This window comes from Anomaloglossus baeobatrachus, chromosome 2 (assembly GCF_048569485.1).
Source record: "Anomaloglossus baeobatrachus isolate aAnoBae1 chromosome 2, aAnoBae1.hap1, whole genome shotgun sequence".
NCBI classification, from domain to species: Eukaryota; Metazoa; Chordata; class Amphibia; order Anura; family Aromobatidae; genus Anomaloglossus; species Anomaloglossus baeobatrachus.
The window spans coordinates 171,885,741-171,908,120 of record NC_134354.1 but is presented as its reverse complement, the minus strand read 5'-3'; the positions used below and the strand labels follow the sequence as shown (position 1 = coordinate 171,908,120).

General features: G+C 38.2%; 1 protein-coding gene across 2 annotated transcripts in view; it reads left to right on the top strand.

The window, feature by feature from the left end:
- The window catches only part of ANOS1 (anosmin 1), a 356,611-nt gene extending 335,044 nt beyond the window's left edge, over nucleotides 1-21,567 (top strand). For both annotated transcript variants that reach the window (XM_075335484.1, XM_075335483.1), the window contains one exon: nucleotides 16,913-21,567. In XM_075335484.1, the coding sequence (XP_075191599.1) occupies nucleotides 16,913-16,971 (59 nt within the window). In that variant the 3' untranslated portion in view covers nucleotides 16,972-21,567. The remainder of the gene's footprint in view (nucleotides 1-16,912) is intronic.
- The last annotated feature ends 813 nt before the right edge of the window (nucleotides 21,568-22,380 follow it).

Genomic DNA, 22,380 nt, shown 5'->3' with positions numbered 1-22,380 from the left:
ATAGCTTTGGATGTTAAAATGTCTGATGTCTTGTTCAGTAGCAGTAATAGACAAACATGTTTGACCACCACATTTCTTTTGGTAAACAGCATTTACCGATGATTGAATCTACAACCAATAATAGTAATAAGTATTACAAAGTACTAACTGCATTAACACCATTATCTCCTGCATTTTACAACAGATTTTTTAATTGAGGTATGCCAATATATTTAAATCCATGGGTCCGGTCCGATGGGCATCCTAGTTTTCAGCTCCTGTCCTTCTTTTTGGCGCTGATTGCATCCTCCTTTGATGATCGCCATCCTACAGCACCATCCATATAGCCAAGCAAAATCTTGCGCTTGCACAGGGACATTGCCAGCTCACACAGGCGCAACTCACTCTGCCCTCTTGCAGGCAGAGCCCAAAAAATACGTGAGTCTGCGCAAACTTTTGATTTCTCTGTCCAGGCACAAGATTTTGCCTGGCAATGTGGATAACATCACCTGTGTCATTTACGTAGCCGGGCAAAATATTGCACCTGCTCAAAAAGCTTGCCGATTTACGCAGGCGCAGCTATGTTTTTGGGTCTGCAGCAGAGAAGAGAGAAGTGAGCCTGCGCGAACTAGTAATGTTTCAGGGCAGGTGTGAGAATTTGCCCGGCTACGTGGATGGTGCCGCAGGTCTCATCTAAGTCAATCATCAGAGAAGGATGTTGATCAGCGCCAAAAGGAGGGACAGGAGCCACAACTTAGGACGCCCATTGGACTGAACCCAAGGATCTACATACATACTGGGAGATTTTATAAAGTAGTTTGTGACGTCTACAGGGGGAATCAGAGGACAACATGCACCTTTTTTCGAACTTAAAAATTTGGTGACAGGTTCCCTTTAGTTGCCTTTTTTCTCTCCTTTAGTCTACCTTCTTCAAAAAGACTTAGATTTTTACTGAATACTATATTTATTTTTGGAAATCAGTATATGTAAAAATCACACTCATCTTGAGCAGCTAATAACAGCATCCATTACACTCTGTAACCGTACTATTTTTCTAAGTGAAAAAATTTTCAGACAAGATAGATTTTTCCTGTGTGTATTTAGTGCCCTCCACAAAGGGTTTGGCAGCTGCTCAGCCTTGCTGCCTACATAGATAACTTGGAGGTCAAAGTCACTGATGCTGAATGTGCATGTGTAGAGCTGGAACAAGCTAAATGTGCAATTAATTAGGGATGGTTATATGGTGGGGAAAAAACTTGGGCCAGCAATCCTACTAATCCTGTGAGATATTTTTAGACACAAAATGAGACTTATTGCACATGTTCAATATGTGAAGCTGAAATGTAGCTCTTCTCTTTAGTCTGAAAGTACAAAGAGTGATTTTATCATTAATAATTGAATATAAAATAATGAGATAATGAATATATACTGTATATGTATATATATATATATATATATATATATATATACAGTTAGGTCCAGAAATATTTGGACAGTGACACAATTTTTGCGAGTTGGGCTCTGCATGCCACCACATTGGATTTGAAATGAAACCTCTACAACAGAATTCAAGTGCAGATTGTAACGTTTAATTTGAAGGTTTGTACAAAAATATCTGATAGAAATTGTAGGAATTGTACACATTTCTTTACAAACACTCCACATTTTAGGAGGTCAAAAGTAATTGGACAAATAAACCAAACCCAAACAAAATATTTTTATTTTCAATATTTTGTTGCGAATCCTTTGGAGGCAATCACTGCCTTAAGTCTGGAACCCATGGACATCACCAAACGCTGGGTTTCCTCCTTCTTAATGCTTTGCCAGGCCTTTACAGCCGCAGCCTTCAGGTCTTGCTTGTTTGTGGGTCTTTCCGTCTTAAGTCTGGATTTGAGCAAGTGAAATGCATGCTCAATTGGGTTAAGATCTGGTGATTGACTTGGCCATTGCAGAATGTTCCACTTTTTTGCACTCATGAACTCCTGGGTAGCTTTGGCTGTATGCTTGGGGTCATTGTCCATCTGTACTATGAAGCGCCGTCCGATCAACTTTGCGACATTTGGCTGAATCTGGGCTGAAAGTATATCCCGGTACACTTCAGAATTCATCCGGCTACTCTTGTCTGCTGTTATGTAATCAATAAACACAAGTGACCCAGTGCCATTGAAAGCCATGCATGCCCATGCCATCACGTTGCCTCCACCATGTTTTACAGAGGATGTGGTGTGCCTTGGATCATGTGCCGTTCCCTTTTTTTCTCCAAACTTTTTTCTTCCCATCATTCTGGTACAGGTTGATCTTTGTCTCATCTGTCCATAGAATACTTTTCCAGAACTGAGCTGGCTTCATGAGGTGTTTTTCAGCAAATTTAACTCTGGCCTGTCTATTTTTGGAATTGATGAATGGTTTGCATCTAGATGTGAACCCTTTGTATTTACTTTCATGGAGTCTTCTCTTTAGTGTTGACTTAGAGACAGATACACCTACTTCACTGAGAGTGTTCTGGACTTCAGTTGATGTTGTGAACGGGTTCTTCTTCATCAAAGAAAGTATGCGGCGATCATCCACCACTGTTGTCATCCGTGGACGCCCAGGCCTTTTTGAGTTCCCAAGCTCACCAGTCAATTCCTTTTTTCTCAGAATGTACCCGACTGTTGATTTTGCTACTCCAAGCATGTCTGCTATCTCTCTGATGGATTTTTTCTTTTTTTTCAGCCTCAGGATGTTCTGCTTCACCTCAATTGAGAGTTCCTTAGACCGCATGTTGTCTGGTCACAGCAACAGCTTCCAAATGCAAAACCACACACCTGTAATCAACCCCAGACCTTTTAACTACTTCATTGATTACAGGTTATTGAGGGAGATGCCTTCAGAGTAATTGCAGCCCTTAGAGTCCCTTGTCCAATTACTTTTGGTCCCTTGAAAAAGAGGAGGCTATGCATTACAGAGCTATGATTCCTAAACCCTTTCTCCGATTTGGATGTGAAAACTCTCATATTGCAGCTGGGAGTGTGCACTTTCAGCCCATATTATATATATAATTGTATTTCTGAACATGTTTTTGTAAACAGCTAAAATAACAAAACTTGTGTCACTGTCCAAATATTTCTGGCCCTGACTGTATATATATATATATATATATATATATATATATAAAAATATATATTTATATATATATATATATATATATATATATATATATATATATATTTATATAAATACACAGTATGTATGCATATGTCTAAAAATTTTAAATAAACAATCTCACAAAAAAAACAGCCTTAACAAAACCGGCTCAGATTATCAATGCACTGGCAGGATGCAGGGGACCCATATGATAAAGGCAGGGACAGCACAGGTGCAAAATAGTGATACAAAATAGTGGAAACAACCACTCACAAAACTTTCCAATTCATGGAAGGAGTGACTGCCTAGTATTACAAATGCACATAGATTAGGCTTGCAGAGTGGGCCAGTTACACAGGTCTGTTTTACAGCCTATTGATGACACCTATAGTATTACATCAGGCAAAATGCCCTGCACCGTATGAGTTCACCCTCCAAAGACAGACACCCTAATTCAGCTAACAAAAATTAAAGGGCCTGGCTGCATCAGTATAAAAAATATGCAATAATAAGATGATGAAATAATGTATAAACTACATGAATTATTGGTTCATATTTTGGCCAAAATACAGAAGCTCACAACTCACGTCAAGAGTCCTTTATACTTATGAGTCCCAACACTAAATTCAAAAATGGCCCCCAAAGGACAAAAATTTAAAAAATCTCACAGGACAAATTACCCTTACAAACACCAAGTCAGATTACCAATGCACTAGCGGGATGCTAGTGTTTTTTTCTTCAATTTAGTGTATGGACTCACTGTATGAGAACCCTTGACATGGATTGCAAATTTGTATATTTTGGCCAAAATATGGACCCATACCTCATGTATGTTATGTTACTTTTTTATCTTTTTATTGCGGATTTTTTATGCTGGATGCAGTCAGGACTTTTAGTGTTGGTTGAATGATATGAGATGTCTGCCCTTTGATGCAAGACCCATGACATCATACCCTGGCTTCTTGCAAGTAATAATACTCCATATTGAGGCACACCGATCCCTTTGAGATTTGTATTATAACATATAGACACTCCATATGAGTCCATTTGGTTTTGTTCATGAAGCACCATATTAAACCTCAGATGCAATGTTTCTAGCATAGAATGCTTTGTATGATAAGGCAGGTAATGGAACAAATCCATAAAAAAACCTCTATGTATCTTGTTTACAGTATAAACATTGCAGCCATTGTGACATCTCTCATTGTAACTAAAACAATCTTTTTTCATACCCTTAAGTTATTAATTTGAGAAATAAAAAAAATTCTTATAGTGTCACGCCCTTTCTCAGTCCCTTCTCCCTCTCACAGACATTGCATTTCTACACGATGCAGATGCTGCTGCAACTTTATACAACACTACAATCTCTGCAGCTCTCGAATCAGCCGCCCCCCTCACACACACCAAAACCCGCACAATCAACAGGCAACCCTGGCACACCAGTCAGACTAAAGAACTGAGACGGGCTTCCAGAATTGCTGAGCGCAGATGGAAGAGGTCTCATTCCACTGAGCACTTCATTGCATATAAAGAGTCCCTCACTACCTTCAAGTCCACACTCACTGCTGCAAAACACACCTACTTCTCATCCCTCATATCCTCTCTCTCTCATAACCCTAAACAGCTATTTAACACTTTTAATTCTCTCCTCCGTCCTCCAGCACCACCTCCCTCTCCTCTCCTCTCAGCTGAAGACTTTGCCTCTTTCTTCAAGCAGAAGGTTGACAACATCAGAGCAAGCTTTGGCCCACAATCACCACAGCCCCTCATCATAGCTACTCAGCCTTCTTCCTCCAAATCTAGCTTCTCCACCATGACAGAAATCAATCTTTCCACTCTACTCTCAAGATCACATCTAACAACCTGTGCACTGGACCCGCTGCCATCGCACCTCATCCCCAACATCACCGCAGTCCTCATCCCAGCCCTAACCCATCTCTTCAACCTATCACTAACAACTGGTGTATTCCCCTCATGCTTTAAACATGCTTCTATTACACCCATCCTCAAAAAGCCCTCCCTTGACCCATCCTCTGTGTCAAACTTTCGCCCCATATCCCTTCTCCCCTATGCCTCAAAACTACTAGAACAGCATGTCCATCTTGAACTGTCCTCATTCCTCTCCTCCTGCTCTCTCTTTGACCAGCTACAATCTGGCTTCCGACCGCATCATTCCACTGAAACTGCCCTAACTAAAGTCACTAACGACCTACTAACTGCCAAAACCAAGCGACACTACTCTATCCTCCTCCTCCTGGACCTGTCCTCTGCCTTCGACACAGTAGACCATTCCCTCCTACTACAGATTCTCTCATCTCTGGGCATCACAGACCTGGCCCTATCTTGGATATCCTCATACCTCACCGACCGAACTTTCAGCGTCTCCCATTCTCACACCACTTCCTCATCTCGCCCCCTATCTGTCGGTGTTCCCCAAGGCTCAGTTCTTGGACCCCTGCTTTTCTCCATCTACACCTTCGGCCTGGGACAGCTCATAGAGTCCTATGGCTTCCAGTATCATCTCTATGCCGATGACACACAGATCTACCTCTCTGGACCTGACATCACCTCTCTACTAACCAGAATCCCACAATGTCTGTCTGCTATATCATCCTTCTTCTCTGCGCGATTCCTAAAACTTAACATGGACAAAACAGAATTCATTGTCTTTCCTCCTCCTCACTCATCTCCTCCAACAAGCCTTTCCATCAAACTCGATGGTTGCTTACTCTCCCCAGTCTCACAAGCTCGTTGCCTTGGAGTGACCCTCGACTCTGCTCTATCCTTCAAGCCACACATCCAAGCCCTCTTCACCTCATGCCGATTACAACTCAAAAACATCTCCTGGATCCGTGCTTTCCTTAACCAAGAATCAGCAAAAACATTAGTGCATGCCCTCATCATCTCCCGCCTCGACTACTGCAACCTCCTGCTCTCTGGCCTCCCTTCCAACACTCTTGCACCCCTCCAATCTATCCTAAACTCTGCGGCCCGCCTAATCCACCTTTCCCCTCGCTACTCCCCAGCCTCGCCACTCTGCCAATCCCTTCACTGGCTTCCCATCACCCAACGACTCCAGTTCAAAACACTAACCATGACATACAAAGCCATGCACAACCTGTCTCCTCCCTACATCTGTGACCTAGTCTCCCGGTACCTACCTGCACGCAATCTCAGATCCTCACAAGATCTCCTTCTCTGCCCCTCCCTTATCTCCTCTTCCCACAATCGCGTACAAGATTTCTCCCGTGCATCCCCCCTACTCTGGAACGCTCTACCTCCGCACATCAGACTCTCCCCTACCGTGGAAAGCTTCAAGAGGAACCTCAAGACCCATCTCTTCCAACAAGCCTACAACCTACAATAGCCCTCAGTCCAGTAGACCACTGCGCAACCAGCTCTGTCCTCACCTATCGTACCATCACCCATTCCCTGTAGACTGTGAGCCCTCGCGGGCAGGGTCCTCTCTCCTCCTGTACCAGTCTGTTATGTACTGTTAATGATTGTTGTACGTATACCCTTTCACTTGTAAAGCGCCATGGAATAAATGGCGCTATAATAATAAATAATAATAATAATAATAATAACTTAATTTTCTTTAATATGATTTCATTGGACAGTTTTAAATTTTTAACAAATCTCTTTTTTCGGATCATGTGATTGTGAGTAAAATTACATGGTTCTCTTGTCTTTTCAATGAATGGGCCTGTCTTTAACAGATGTTTTCAATGTATAATAGACGGTCTACTAGTACTATTGTCACGGGTGTGTCACAGGTGACAGACAGTCTGTGGTTTCTGGCTATAGAAGGTCACAGTGTTTGGCTGCACAAAATGCTCCATGACTTTTTATTGTTCTCTTTGTATTCATTGTAATAGGTAGTTTTCCTGCTGGATTTACATCTCTCCCCCTTTTGGACCCAGCAGGAACTCACTTTCCACCCAGCTGCTGATCTTTTTGTGGTTAAAAATACTCCCTTCTTCCCTGGACTGGTGCCTGTGATATTCGTCAGTTCATTCTAGCTCTCGTTGCAAGCAGGTGGCTTGCTCTCATCTGTAGTATTGTTTCTGAAGTTTGCTGAACTCCTTCCTGTGTCATCTGTGGATAAGTAGTTCATGCTTTTCCCCCAGTGTGTCCCTATGGTGTCTTCCTTTAGCGTTTAGTGGGATTGACGAAGAGCTCATTCCACCCATTCCCCGTTTAGGGTCTAGCAGTAAAGATACCTAGGGTCAAGTGTCCGGCTCGATGCATAGGTGCAGAATCTATCTAGGGTGGTGAGGGACCTTGGAGACCAGTTGTAGTTTTGGTCAGGGGTCACCATCTCCCCTTTCCCTAGACATAGGAGCTCCCTTACCTTACCTTTCCCTACTCGCTTGGTACTTCCCTATACCTAGCGTGACACTACTGCTTTTTTTTGGCTTTTCCAGTCAGAGATATATACATACAAGTTTATCTGTGCTTGGTTCTACAGTACATACATAATAAAAATATGTACAATACTCATGAACAATACAAGTCACCTATTGGAACAGGAATAGAGAGAATCCTGCCCATGAGAGCCCGTTACACTCTACAGGGTTTTAGTTACAACAAACAAAAAATGTAACAATTTCCTATTTTCCATCAATAATATAGTATTTAAGTGTATGTGTTTTACTATTTTCTTTACAACTTGACACATTGCACAAATTCTAGTAACAAAACTTCACTTCAGTACATTGTGATAACCCTAGATGACCTTTTCAAAAGATAATCTTTTTCATAAGATCTTCCCCTTATCTAGACTATACTTGCAGAGGCATATTTTAATTTCAACCACCTAGTATTAATACTGTCTAAAAACTTTGAGATGACCCCTGCAGAAGACCACTGGTTATTGCAATTTTGGGTGGTTGCCTCAGAGTTTTCAATATATTTACAACGATTTGTAAGAGAACATATTTTAATTCCATATTTTGGCGTTTCACATTAGCTATGCATTTATGCACAGACAAACGTCTACAACACTGTTGTTCATTATATTCATGATTAAGGGAGACGACAAGGTTTTGGCAGACTTAACCCTCTTTCAACCCTTTGTTGATGACAGTATAGACATTGATAACATTTGTGTCTTGCTAAGCCATGATTCATCTTGGCAGCAACGTGGGCCTGTATGATTTATTTCACGTATTGGATTGTGCCCTGTTTTTCACATGTTCTTTACTACTGAATTCCTGTTTAAAACATTAAAAAAAAAGATCACAAAGGAAAAAAATTCAGGGACGGTTTCCAGAAACAATTCAAAGTTTCACTCTCTGGAATGTTAAAACACAAAACCTTTATAGGACGCAAAACAATTAGGTTAGTGATGAGTGCACGCACCATTATCGTACACAGCTGCACAAAAAGCGAGGTGTAATTGGCAATTATGACCAAAACTGTGTTTGTTGTTACATTCTTCCTTACGTTTACATTCTTTGCAGTGTAAAGACCGCATTGTGCAACCAATCAAGAATGATTGATTCCAAATTCACCTTTAATCTTACCTATTTAGGTCTCTCCACTGGCATTCAGTTTTGTTTTTCCTTAAATAGTTATTTGTTGTTTTCCCGTTAACATGTGAAAAGTAATTTTTTTTAAGTTTTATTTTCAAAGTTTTTCTAAAGAGTATTTCTTTCTACTGTGTAATTATGAATGGATATGAGTAATGCCGTGCACAAATATAGTGCGTAGGAAATATGATTGCAAAAATAGTCCAGAAATGTGACCATTTTTTTTAAACTTTCCAGTCTGTGGGAAGCCAAGGAATAAAATCAGCTGTCAGTTGCTGTCACTTTTATGGTGGTCATTATGGATGGGCTCTGCTACATCTGAGGTCGTAGTGCGCAGTCACATTAGAAAACGTGGCAGATCACTGCAGCATCAAGGACACACTGACGGATCAGTAACTGTGAGCGGTAATATCACTGCGTTCACCTGAGATCACAGCTGTCAGTTGAGGTGAACTCAATGAACTTAATGGTCGACTACCGACAAAGGATATGTGTGCCCATTGAGTATTTGGTCTCAGAAAATCTGCATCTGGGTAGCTGAACCTGAACAATAATACAGATTTCCCTGAGAAGTCTGTGTTCAGGCTCCCCAAACTCTACAATTTGGTTTGCCTATCACTGTGGTTATGTCTCCAAAACCAGGGCACCAACCATTAATGTGACATGTGTTTAATGTGTAATTAAACTTTCATTTTTCTTCTAAATAATTTTGTATAGATTGGAAAGTTATGAAACTTTGCAAATAACTTTATTAGGGGATTTTTTTTCTTTTCTATAAAAAAATAGCATGTAAATGGCTTCTATACTCCTGTCTTTCCCCTGTGCATTTGCCTGCCTTTAACTACCCTGATGTCAAAGCATTCTCATTTGGAAAAGTAGTAAGTTAGTAGTAAGTTCCTGCAGTAAATTGTTCTGATAAGCACAATACTCAAGGGATTAAACAGTTACTGACTCTTTCACATCATCTGTACTCTGAGTGTGTTCGGCTATCAATGGAGATGGATATCAAGGCAGGCAGGGGTTTGGAAGTCTCCTGTAATTTTTTCTTTTTTTATGCAATGATTTTTTTTCCCTAACTTGCAAAGGTTCATAACTTGCCATTCTGGACATGCTGGACAAAATTATTTTTTAAAAATGAATGTTTAGTTTCTTTTTAAAAATACCTCATAAGTAGAGATGAGTGAATCCGAGGTTCGATGTTTGGTGTTCGTACCGAACACAAACGTTACTGAAAAAACAGAGTTTGGGTGCTTTAAGTATGCAAACCACTCACACAAGCATTGCTGTGCTCAGGTATGAATTATAGAATCATAGAATCATAGAATATTAGAGTTGGAATGGACCTCCTGGGTCATCTAGTCCAACCCCTTGCTCGGTGCTCAGCCCAGTGCGAGCTGCTTGAAGTGTTTGAATTGCTTGTACTGGGGGTAACAACAGCATGATCATATGTAGTGTGCACCAAACAAAAAAATGGAACCCCCCCCCACACCCCTCCAGAAATAATCTGTTTATGCTTGGCTGCATGTGGGCAGAAATTCGAAATGCTCAATTAGTGACTTCCATTCGGGTTCAGGTCATGTCTGTATCCCAAACCGAACTTTATCTAAACCCGCCAAAGCAAACTTCCACGGATTCACTCATCTTTACTTACAAGCTTACATAAGTTGTTCTCTGAGTGCTAAGACCCCCATTGATCGTTGGGACAAATAGTTTACTGTATCATGAAAGCTGAGGAGGTTCTGTTTCAAGCTATACAAATACACAGCTCATACACACAAATTATTGTCTCTTAGAGCAGAAAAAAAGGTTTCATATTCACATAAACCATAGGTACACTTTATAACATTCATACTAGAATATCTCTGTATGAGTCATGATATTTCAAATTAAAAATCTATAGCAGAATACAATACCAGCCATGTAAATGACATGCCGCACATATGGATATTAAATAGACAAAGAAAAAAAGAGCTATTACGTGCAATTAGAATGAATTTATTATTAATTGTAAAAAAGTAGAAAGGACATTGAAGCATAAGATAGGGGACATACACAAAGGTCCCGCAAACCACAATTTCAATTACAGTACAATTATTGCAATGAGATGTTAAAACCCCAATTATAAATGATATAGGTAAAGCATAATACAAGGCTTGTGATATAAAACTAAATTAGGGATGAACACGGCTGTAAGTCCTATAATAAGTTCCATAAAATGGTAACACAAGTCCCATTAGCCCTATCCAACACATAAAGTTAAGCCAGAGTATGACGCTTACTTAAATCAAAGGTGGTTCAGGGGAGCCAGACCAGAAGGGAACCTCCGACGGCTGTTTCGCGGTACAAGACCGCTTCTTCAGGAAAGGAGTAAGTTATGAGGCTCTTTGTTTGGACATATGGATATTAACCTATGGGAGTTTTCAACAAATTTTGTAGCCGGATTTGCTTTGAAAGAAATCTGACCAATATGCATCTCCAGGAACGTAATAGCTTATGTTTACGAAATGACCCATTTGGTTATATTCAATTATATTATTTGTCTTATCTCATTTGAAAATAAAATGATAAACTTTTTATTAAACCTTATTTTATCATGTCTCTGTCTTTTGAACTATGATACTTGTATATAATAATTTTTTTTCTTAGCAGTTACAAATTTGTAGTAGAGTAATATACTGAGGGGAACCTTGCAAATAAGTTAAAGTGGTTGCCCACTATTTAGACAACCCTTTCTCAATCATCATGTTTGCCCCCTTTACAATGAAAACACTTACACTGACCTCTGCTGTCGGTGCTGTTGCAGTGGTATCAGCACTCGCTTTCCCAGGCTCAAGTGACGTTATTACATAATGCAACCCCTGTTCCCAATCAGTGCCTGCTTCACTCTCCCTGCCTTCAGGCCTATCAAACATCAATAGAAAGTGAGTGGATAGCCACAGCTCTGACTTCCTTTTTAGATTGCTTGAAATTACTATTGTTCTCATGTTTTTTACATCTATGGTAATTTTATGTGTTTAAGATAATAACCCCTTACCGACATTGGACATACAGGGCACATCATGGTTGTCTTAATGACACATGATGTATGCAGTATGTCATGACAATTGTGAGAGTTCTGACACTGCACCCCAGCAATTGCTGCTCGGTCTACGGATGATGTTCTTACAGCAACAAAAGTGCAACTGATCCAGTCAGCCCAGGCCAAATAATCTAATGCAATGACAGAATGAAGCCAAACCCCTCAATAATGATGGAGGCTTCACAGCTGCAAGGTGGAGCAATCACTCACATGCTACCAATCACGGAGAGGGTGATGCTAAATGATAAAATTGCACACCAGTGGCGTGCATAGGGTGCTGTTCACACAGGTAAATGCACGGTGTCCAGCTGTGACCCACCTTTCAGTGTCAGGAGCGGTGCTTGGGTCACCTTGCTAAGGCGAGTTTTTCACACCATCTTAGATGCATGCTGTGTGAGGTGAAGTGTCAGTACTGCGAGTGCAGCACTAACAGATATAATCCACTGCATTGATTCAGCATTGCAGTGGATTAGATCAATGATCTGACAAGTGAAAATTAGTGTCCCATAAATGGACTAAGTAAAACAATTTGAAAAAAAAGTAAAAAAAATCTGTAAAAATAAAAAAACCCCTGAAAATAAAGAACAGATTTTTTTTCCAGTTACTAAATTTATGTAAAAAAAAAAGTACAGATATTTGGTATTGCCGAGTCCATAACAACCCAATCTATGAAACTGTCACACTAGTTAACCCCTTCAGTGAACAAGAAAAAAACTGTCTGTTTATCACACAGCTGATAAAAAAGTAGAATAAAGTGCAATCAAAAGTTATATTTAAATAGAAATAGTACCACAGAAAATGTCATCTTGTGCTGCAAAAAACAAGCTGCCATATGGCTAGATCAGCAAAAAATAAAAAGAAGTTATACCTCTCAGAATATAGCAATACAGAAACTATTTTTTTTATAAAATAGTTTTTATTGTGCAAAAGTGGCAAAACATAAAAAAAGTATATGTGGTATCGCTGTAACCATAATTACATGCAGAATAAAGCTGTCTTATTGCTTTTACAGCAAAGTGAATGGTGTAAAAAACCTATTCCTGAATTGCTGTTTCTCCATGTTTCTGCCTCACAAAAGTGGAATAGAGAGCGATCAAAAAATATTATGTGGCACAAAATGGTACCAATGACAACTGTAACTTATCCTGTAAAAACAAGCCCTCACATGACTCTGTTGGTTGAAAAATAAGACAAACTATCGCCGTCAAAGTTCAGTGATGCAAAAATATTTTTTTTACAAAAATATTTTTTAACGGGGTTAAAAAACCTAAAAAAAAACTATATAAACCTGGTATCACTGTAATCGTACTGACCAGAGGAATAATGACACCTAATCATTTATAGCACATGATGAACGGTGTAAAAATGATTAAAGAAAGCAAGTTTTCAACTGCTGTTAATTTGTTCATTCTGTTTCCCAAAGATTGCAGTGTGGCGCTGCTCATATTTATCCTGTGCTATACGCTGAGCACTTACACCTGGGATTACGTGTAAATCTCTGAAAAATAGATTCCGACATAATTCCCAACAGAAAATTCACTGTAATCAGGCAGAGGGGGTCACTTTGACCTAACTTCTGACCTATGATGCGGCACTGTCTATTTTTTATACATTTTTTTATACGTGCACAACAACAGTTTTGTTCACCTTTGAAAAGATTGACTCGACGGAACAGAGGACAAACGAAGTCAGGAGCAACTCTGCTGCTTCCTTAGTGAATGGAGACGGAGGTTTCACCTAAATCACATAATTTGGAGACATAGATGGAAACCCTGATGTTAGTACTTAAAATAGAGCACAGGATAAATATGAAGTGATCCAAAATGTTCTGTACCCAAATTGCCACCAAATAGCATGCAAATAAACCAACAAAAATACAAGTCCCCACTCAGGTATGTCATCTGTTAATGGGAATAAAGGGAGCTTCCACGTTACTGGTAACACAAAGGCTCTGGAAAAATGGCTTAGCTTCTGAGCACCACAATAATGTGCCTAAACCACAGTTAGCGTCCACATGTTGGACATTGTTATAGTGAGGAAAGCTGGCCTAATTTACAAGGTGCAAGTTTACAGAAGCACGAGATGGGCCCAATGCATAGGCCCTACAATGTAATGGGAACAACAGGGCTTATTTGCATTTTTTAATTCTGCAACATTCACTGCATTTAAAACAGTGGATGTTTTTTCAGAGATTAAATCATCACTACACCCTTAGATGAATTCCCACAGTAGCGCAATTTCTAAAATTTGGTGACTTCAGAGGGTTTCTGTTGGCTGGGCACTTACAGGCTCTGCAAATGAAGTCCACAAACTATTCTAGGAAAATCTGTGCTCCAGAAATCAAATGGCTCTCCTTCTCTCCTGTGCCCTGCGGTGCGGCAAAACAGTACTGCACACTTATATATTGGGAATTGCCATGTTCAGGATAAATTGTTTAACACATTATGGCTCATTTTTAGCTATCTTCCTTGTGAAAATGTAAAGTCTGGGGTTAAAACAATATTTTAGTGGTAAAAATGTAATTATTTTTTTCTTCTCTGTCCTATAGTATAACATTTGTGACACATATGATCTCATTACTCTCACTGCACTGCTGGATGAATTCATTTAGTGGTGCAGTTTGTAAAATGATGTCACTTGTGGGGGGTCTCTGCTTTTCTGGAACCTCAGGGGCTCTGCCATTGTGACATGACACCTGCAAACCATTCCAATTAAATCTGAACTCAATTATGGTGCTTCTTCCCTTTCTCACTTTGCAGTGTGCCTCAAAAGTAGTTTTTGGCAAACACAGGAGAAATTACACAACAAATTATATGGTTTATTATCACCTGTTACCCTTGTGAATTTGAAAAATGTAAGGTTAAAGCAACATTTTTGTGCTTATAAATGTATTTTTTAATTTTCACGCTCAACTTTATAAGATTTTTTGAAGCACCTGGGGGTTCAAGGTGCTCACCAAACATCTAGAAAAATTTCTTGAGGTGTATAGTTTCCAAAATGGGGTCACTTGAGGGGAAGCTCTATTGTTTAGTCCCATCAGGAGCTTTGCCAATATGACATGGCATCTATAAACCATTCCAACTAAATGCGAACTCAAATATGGCACTTCTTTCCTTCTTCTCTTTGCACATGTCCTCAAAAGTAGTTTTTGACCACAAAGGGCGTATCAGCGTAATCAGGAAAATTGCACAATATATTTATTGATCCATTTTGCATTTTATTTTATTACCCTTGGGAAAATGAAAAACTTGGGGTTAAAGCAGCATTTTTGTGGTTAAAAATGTATTTTTACATTTTCACGGCTTAATGTTAAAAAATTTTATGAAGCACCTAAGGTTTCAAGGTGCTGGCTAAACAGCTAAATATTTTCCCTGAGGGGTCTAGATTTCAAAATGGGGTCACTTGTGGGGGAACGCCACTGTTTAAGGACATCAGAGGCTCTCCAAACACGACATTACGTCCGCAAAATATTATAGCTAATTTTGCATTCAAAAAGTCAAATGACGCTCCTTCCCTTCTGAGCCGTGATGTGCACCCAAACAGTAGTTTTCCACCACATGTGAGGTATCAGCATACTCAGGAGAAATTGCAAAATAAATTGTATAGTTTATTTTCTCCTGTTGCCCTTGTGCAAATATCTATCTGGCTGAAGTATCAAGTTTGTGGTAAAAAAAATATTTTTTTATTTTCACAGCTCAACGTTGCTAAATTCTGTGAAGCATCTGGGGGTTGAAAATGTTCACTAAACATCTAAATAAATTCCTTGAGGGGTCTAGTTTCCAAAATTGGGTCATTTGTGGGGGAACTCTGCTATTTAGGCATCTCAGGGACTCTCCAAACATGACTTGGCATCCACTAACGATTTCAGGAAACATTGCACAATACATTTTATTTGTTATCCTTGTGAAAAAACAACTATCTGGTTGAAGTAACAAGTTTGTGGTAAACATATTTTTTCATTTTTATGGCTCAAAGTTAAAAGATTCTGTGAAGCACCTGGGGGTTCAAGGTGCTCATCAACCAGCAGATATATTCCCTGAGCGGTTTAGTTTCCAAAATGGGGTATCTTGTGGGGGAGCTCCACTGTTAAGCCACATTAAGGACTCTCCAAACACAATTTGATGCCCGCTAATGATTCCAGCTAATTTTGCATTCCAAAGTCAAATGGCGCTTCTTCCCTTCTGAGCCCTGCTGTCTGCCCAAACAGCAGATTTCCACCATGTGTAAGGTAATGGCGTACTCAGGAGAAATTGCACGATATATTTTCTCCTGTTACCCTTGTAAAACAAAATCTACCTTGTTGAAATAATACGTTTGTATTTTTTTTTTTAATATTTTCATGGCTCAATGTTATAAAATTCTGTGGAGCACCTGGGATTTCAAGGTGCTCACTAAACATCTAGATACATTCTTTGAGGGGTTTAGTTTAAAAAAATAGGGCCACTTGTGGGGGAGCTTCACTGTTTAGGCACCTCAGGGACTCTCTAAACATGACATGGAGTCTACTAACTATTCCAGCTAATTTTGCATTCAAAACATCAAATTGCGCTCCTTCCCTTCCAAGCCCTGCTGTGCGGCCCAACAGGTAGATTTCCACCACATGTGGGGTATCGGCATACTCAGAGAAAATAGCAGAACAAACTTTATGGTGCACGTTCTCTTGTTACTTTTGTTAAAAATGAGAAATTGCTGATAAACTTTGAACCCTTCTAACCTCCTAACAAAAAATTATATTTTAAAAATTGCACTGATGTAAAGTAGACATGTGGGAAATATGATTTACTAATTATTTTGTTTGACATAACTCTCAGATTTAATGTCATCAAAATTAAAAGTTTTGAAATTGCAAAATTTGTAAACATTTTTGCTAACGTTCCAATATATTAATAAATAAATGCAAACAATATCATCTTAAATTTACCACTACCATGAAGTACAATATGTCACAAAAAACAATTTCACAATCACTGGGATCCATTGAAGCATTCTAGAGTTATAACCTGACAAAGTGACACTGGTCAGAATTGCAAAAACTGGCCTGGTCAGGAAGGTGAATACCATTCTTAGGGGTAAAGGGGGTTATTGGCAATCAGTCGCCATGCAGATCCTTCATGTCTATACTCTAGCAGTTTAATTTTGATTTACTCAGTTTCAATCAAGTCTGAATTCTCATAATTTAAATTTTGTTTTTCAGGGCCCCATATGAAGCAGCACCATTCTCATCATTACAAACCATCTCCAGAAAAATTTTGAAGTTTTGTATCCAGAATTATATGACGGAACTTTGCATGATAACCAACATAAACTTGGAAGGACAATGTAGAATTTTCCATGGAGCTCGTTCAGTTTGATAATAACAGGAAGTTATGTCTGCTTCGACCTGTCTTGGTTATTCAGTGTGTCTTCTTTTCATGTCCCAGTATGCATTGTGTAGCATATATTGAAGGATAGATTTCAGCTCTTGTGTTGTTTTATTGTATTTCACATAGATTGGAAAGTGCTTTATATGGCACGTCTGTTTTTATGTGTATCATTTATTCCTTGTAGTCAATGGTTCTGTGAATATTATATATTGTAAATACTGCCTAATATAGATACTTAAATAATTATTACGGAACAGGATGAGGCCAGTGGAAAAAGTAGAAGCAATAAGATATGGAAATAATATACTTGGCAAAAAAGAATGCAGATCTGATGGACAACATCTGTATAATAGTAAATAGTGTTCAGCCATGTATAGCTACCATTTTACACTACGGTGCCAAAGCCAAGACTTTACTTCTAATTTACAATATTGATAAATAGAATAAAATTAACTTATAAGCAATTTATAGTTTCATTCAGCCATAAAATGTTCATGTGTATATACAGTATGTTGCTTAAATTCTTGTGATATCCTGATATTCAGCAGCTTTGATATTGTCATTGGCAGTCATACTAAAAATTTAGATATAATTTATTACATTTATTTAATTCTATTTTCTTGTTTTCGTCTTCTGGTTTGAAGACAATGTCTTCCAGTGGTTATATTTTTTATCCATATTAAAATTTAAGCCAAATTTGGATACTATTTTAAATAAATATAGAAAAATATTCTTAATAGCTTGAAGTCTATTACAGTATATCTCATCATTACGACTATTTATATGGATCAGCTTAAAAATTATTTCAAACCAGCTTTATTTGTTTCTTTTACTTGAAATGTACATTGTGTTGATCATTATAAAATAATGCTCATGTTAGTGCATTCGGTAGGTTTATAATATATGGCATTTATGACAATTTCACAATATTAATAGTGAATTATAAAAACTATAAAAGTACAACCATGAATCGAAGCATTAATGTAGTATTCTTATTGGTATGTCAAACGTTTTTTTAACTTAGCGAGGGTTCGTTGTTTAACATTTCAGTGACTACAATAATGCATGAATTAAAACACAGACAATATATTTGAGATGTGAATGCCAATGTTAGTAGTATTTCAATAATGTGTAATTGAAATGCTTAATAATACTGATACTGTGTAAAGGTTTCCCTTGAAATACAAACATGCAAATGCCAAGCAAATAAAAAATACTACAGACCAAAGCACACACATACAAATAGCAATCACAATTGTACACCCAATCTAAAAAAAACTCTATCCTCTGAAATGTACAAAAAAATGCAAAGAAACCAAAAATATACCCCTAAACACAAAGAGACAAAACAGGAGAGAACCATTATTTTCTCCCAATCATACACCCAAAACAACCAACATATAGAAATATTCAATACATGCACACACAAATTACACATCAAAAAATGCAAATATACATAAAACCTATCTACATATATTGACCCACACTACATAAGGACAAACGCAAACACATGTTTTTTTCTACATTTACATAATTCTTATTTTTTCATATTGCATGAAAGTTACATGATTTATAGGATAATGCATAATATATACACTTAAAGCAACGATAATGCATTCAAATCAATGCCGATAAATTCAAGCCAAAAACAATTGTGTTTTATCTATGCAATTATATCAAGCAACATGCTAAACTCATCTACATATAATGAATTTGTATTTTTTTTTATTTTTCTTAAATACGGATCATTTTATAAAATATAGAAGAGTTAAGCTGTTGGCATATTATACAGTATTTTGTAATAGACATAACAACACAATAGAGTATTTCTTTCCTTAATAGAGTTAAGCTCCCAAGTAACAGCATTTGTTGTATGTAGAATCAGAATATGTCCTTGGCAGGTAAAATGTATAAAATCCTATTGATAAATCACTATTTAATATGTCCTTAAAGGGGTTGTTTAATTAAGTAAAAAAAAAATCCAATTTTGTTTTAGATAGTTAATAGAGGTGAGTTGTCTATTCAGGATACTCAATTCTTGGCTAGAGTGGATAAAAATGTTTTCTTGCTCCTAAAAGCCATCCTTGTTCTGCATTCTGTAGACAACTCTTTAATTTGATTGGGCACCATGTTGTACACCATGTTATCTGGTGGAGCTGCAGGGAAGTTGAAGACATACTGTAAGATTTCACCATGTGTCATAGCTGGTCTCTGTGTGCTCCAGCAAGAGGACACTTTGTGATCATCATTTTGTCAAAGGATCATTTTAAAAAGTGGGTATTGATTAAAGGCAAATAATTATTTGTACAAAGCAGGTGACAGGGCATGGAATTCACTGATGGGAGCCATAGTATGTCCCTTAAGCCAAATATAGGGAATCATCTGTCTGTTTCACACAAAGGGGATCATGTATTAATAGAACTTCTGGCAGTTATCATCATTCATGGAGCTTAAAGCTCATGAGCCCCAATGTATATGCTCCAACAGGGCTTCCAATTATTGCAAGTCTTTAATAGGAATAGTCCTTTCTATGTAGATGAAAGGGTCTTTTTGGGTCCCTTAGGCAGCAGGGCTTTGGTGCAATTGCAACCACTGAACCTATTATAGTCACACACCTCGTCATCAACATAAATGTCAGAGAAAACAGGCAGTCATATTTACCAATGCTAAGAGACAAAATTCAAGCACTGAAGGAAGCAGCAGGCAACCATGATAAAGGTACTGATGAAACAATCATTCATATGCAAACCATTCATGGGAGGAGTTGGTCGCTTAGTGTTAAAAGGGTTGTCCACTACTCAGATAATACCTTCTCAATTAGAGGATTTGCCTCAATTAAAAAAAAAACACTTATACTCACCTCTAGTGTCAGCGTAATTCTAGCAGTTTCAGCCCTAGTTCTCACATGACATTGTTGGGTCCTAGAAACCCTGTGCTCAATCAGCTCTGGCTCCCCTTTCCCTGCCTTCGGACAAACATTGAGAGGAAGTCAGAGCTGCCATACTCTACTTCTTGCTATTTTATACGTCCAAAAGCAGGGACAGTGAAGCCAGTGCTGTGTTTTTATTGTAAATGGGACAAAGACTGTGATTGAGAAGAGGTTGTCTGAGCAGTGGATAACCCCTTTAATATTAAACAACTACCAACTCCAAGAATGGTAATAATGTGAGTATTGTGCATCTTTGCTGTCTCCACCTTTATTCCGGAGACCTGCTGCTTCCTTTAGTGCATTCATTTTGTATTGTGGTGTTAGTAAATAGGGCTGTTTTGTTTTCTATGATGTGTTTTGAATTTTATGTTCTTTTTGGTAAGTTATCTCCGTAAATGCAATTAAAAATAGTGTTCAGGATTTTATTGTCAAATTAACATTTCTTCTTTTTAGCAAAAAAGAAGCAATACCTTCCAGTTACACAAAAGTGACTAATTTTCAAGATGTACTCCACCAAATTTTGTTTTTCAAAAATGAAGTTGTGACCAAAACTGGGTGAGGGCTGTTAGGGCACATGCACACGTTACTTTAGTATTTGTAAGCCAAAACCAGGAGTGAGTGAAAAATGGAGACGTAGTGCACCTGTTTCTAGTATACTTTTCCCCTACTTGTTCCACTCCTGGTTTTGGCTTGCAAATAATGAGATAAAAAACTCACCAAATATGCAACGTGTGCACATGGCCTTATTGTTCAGTTGTGAGGGTTATATTTCACATATGCAGTATCAGATGAAAGTGACCATAGTCAGTTTTGTATTTCTTGATACATGACCCCGTTATACTCGTATTTATGTTAAATTAATGTGCCAAATTAGTATCTAGTTTCAGTAACTTGTCCTGTACAACAAGTTTACACATTTATGAATCAATAATGAAAAATTGTACATTTTCTTCCAGCAGCCACATCCAAGCCATCTGTACACTGTTTATTCATATTCTATAGTAATTTAATTTCACCATGGTGGGAGAATCGATATAACTTTATGCATAAAGTATAAGCTCTGTTGAGAATACCTTGATGTGAATAAATCAATACACATATTAATATTACCATTTCCTTTAAGTAAATGTATACATGCAGATGCTAGTTATTGTGTGTTTTACATGTAGTGCATGTTTATATGTAAGTCTTCAGTTCTAGGTGTGATTCATTGGAACACGTTGAGCATTTCCTGAAAATATCTACATAAAATCACTTACCATTAAGCACGTTCTCCAGTACACTGACCTTTGCTGTGTCTGCATCTGTTTGAATATAGAAATTATATTCTATGTTGGAAAGCATTGCGAAAATCACAGTCACCACATATTTATTTATATATGTTAGAGAGAAAGAAAATTCTGTTCCACCCGTAAAGTTTATAAAATTAAAGGAAACAAGTGTAAAGATGATTTTGTAAAGATATTTGTAAATGTAAATAGTATCCTATGTTACCAATATCATTGTTAGAATTTGTACATAATGTATTTGAAATAAACTATCCCTAAATGTAGAAAATCCTTTGTTTGTTTTTTTAAATATATTATATATTGTTTTCTTTGTTTATACTGTCTTACAAGAAAGCTAGATATTTATGACCATTTAAACTGTTACAGTCTCAATTCCCATCCAGACCCAGAAGGTCAGCATAGGCACGAGTCTGTTAATTGTTATCAGAAGACTTAAGGGCGCTTTACACGCTGCGATATCGCACCCGTCTCGTCATTTGTGCATCACGGACAAATCGCTAGTACGTGTCACACATACTTACCTTCCTAACAACGTTGCTGTGGCCGGCGAACAACCTCTTTTCTAAGGGGGCGGTTCGTGCGGTGTCACAGCGACGTCACACAGAAGGCCACCAATAGAAGCGGAGGGGCGGAGAGCAGCCGCATGAAGGACACTCCCACCTCGCTGCCAGAGGCTGCAGGAACGCAGTTGTTCGTCGTTCCTGGGTTGTCACATATAGCGGTGTGTGCTGCCTCAGGAACGCCGAACAACCTGCGTCCCAAAACATCAACGATATTTGGAAAATGAATGATGTGTCAACGATCAACTATGTGGTGAGTATTTTTGATCATTAGCGGTTGATGGTACGTGTCACATGCAATGACATCGCTAACGAGGCCGGATGTGCATCACGAATTCCGTGACCCCAACGACATCTCTTCGTCGTTGTGTGTAAAGCGGCCTTTACAGTCAGGCTGTGAACTTTAGCCATAAGGACAGTTTTTTTATATCAGGTTTTTTTGTTACAATTGAAAAAAAAAAAATTCAATATACTAGACATATTTTTGGCTCATACTGTATGTGAGTTTTTACAATTCTATT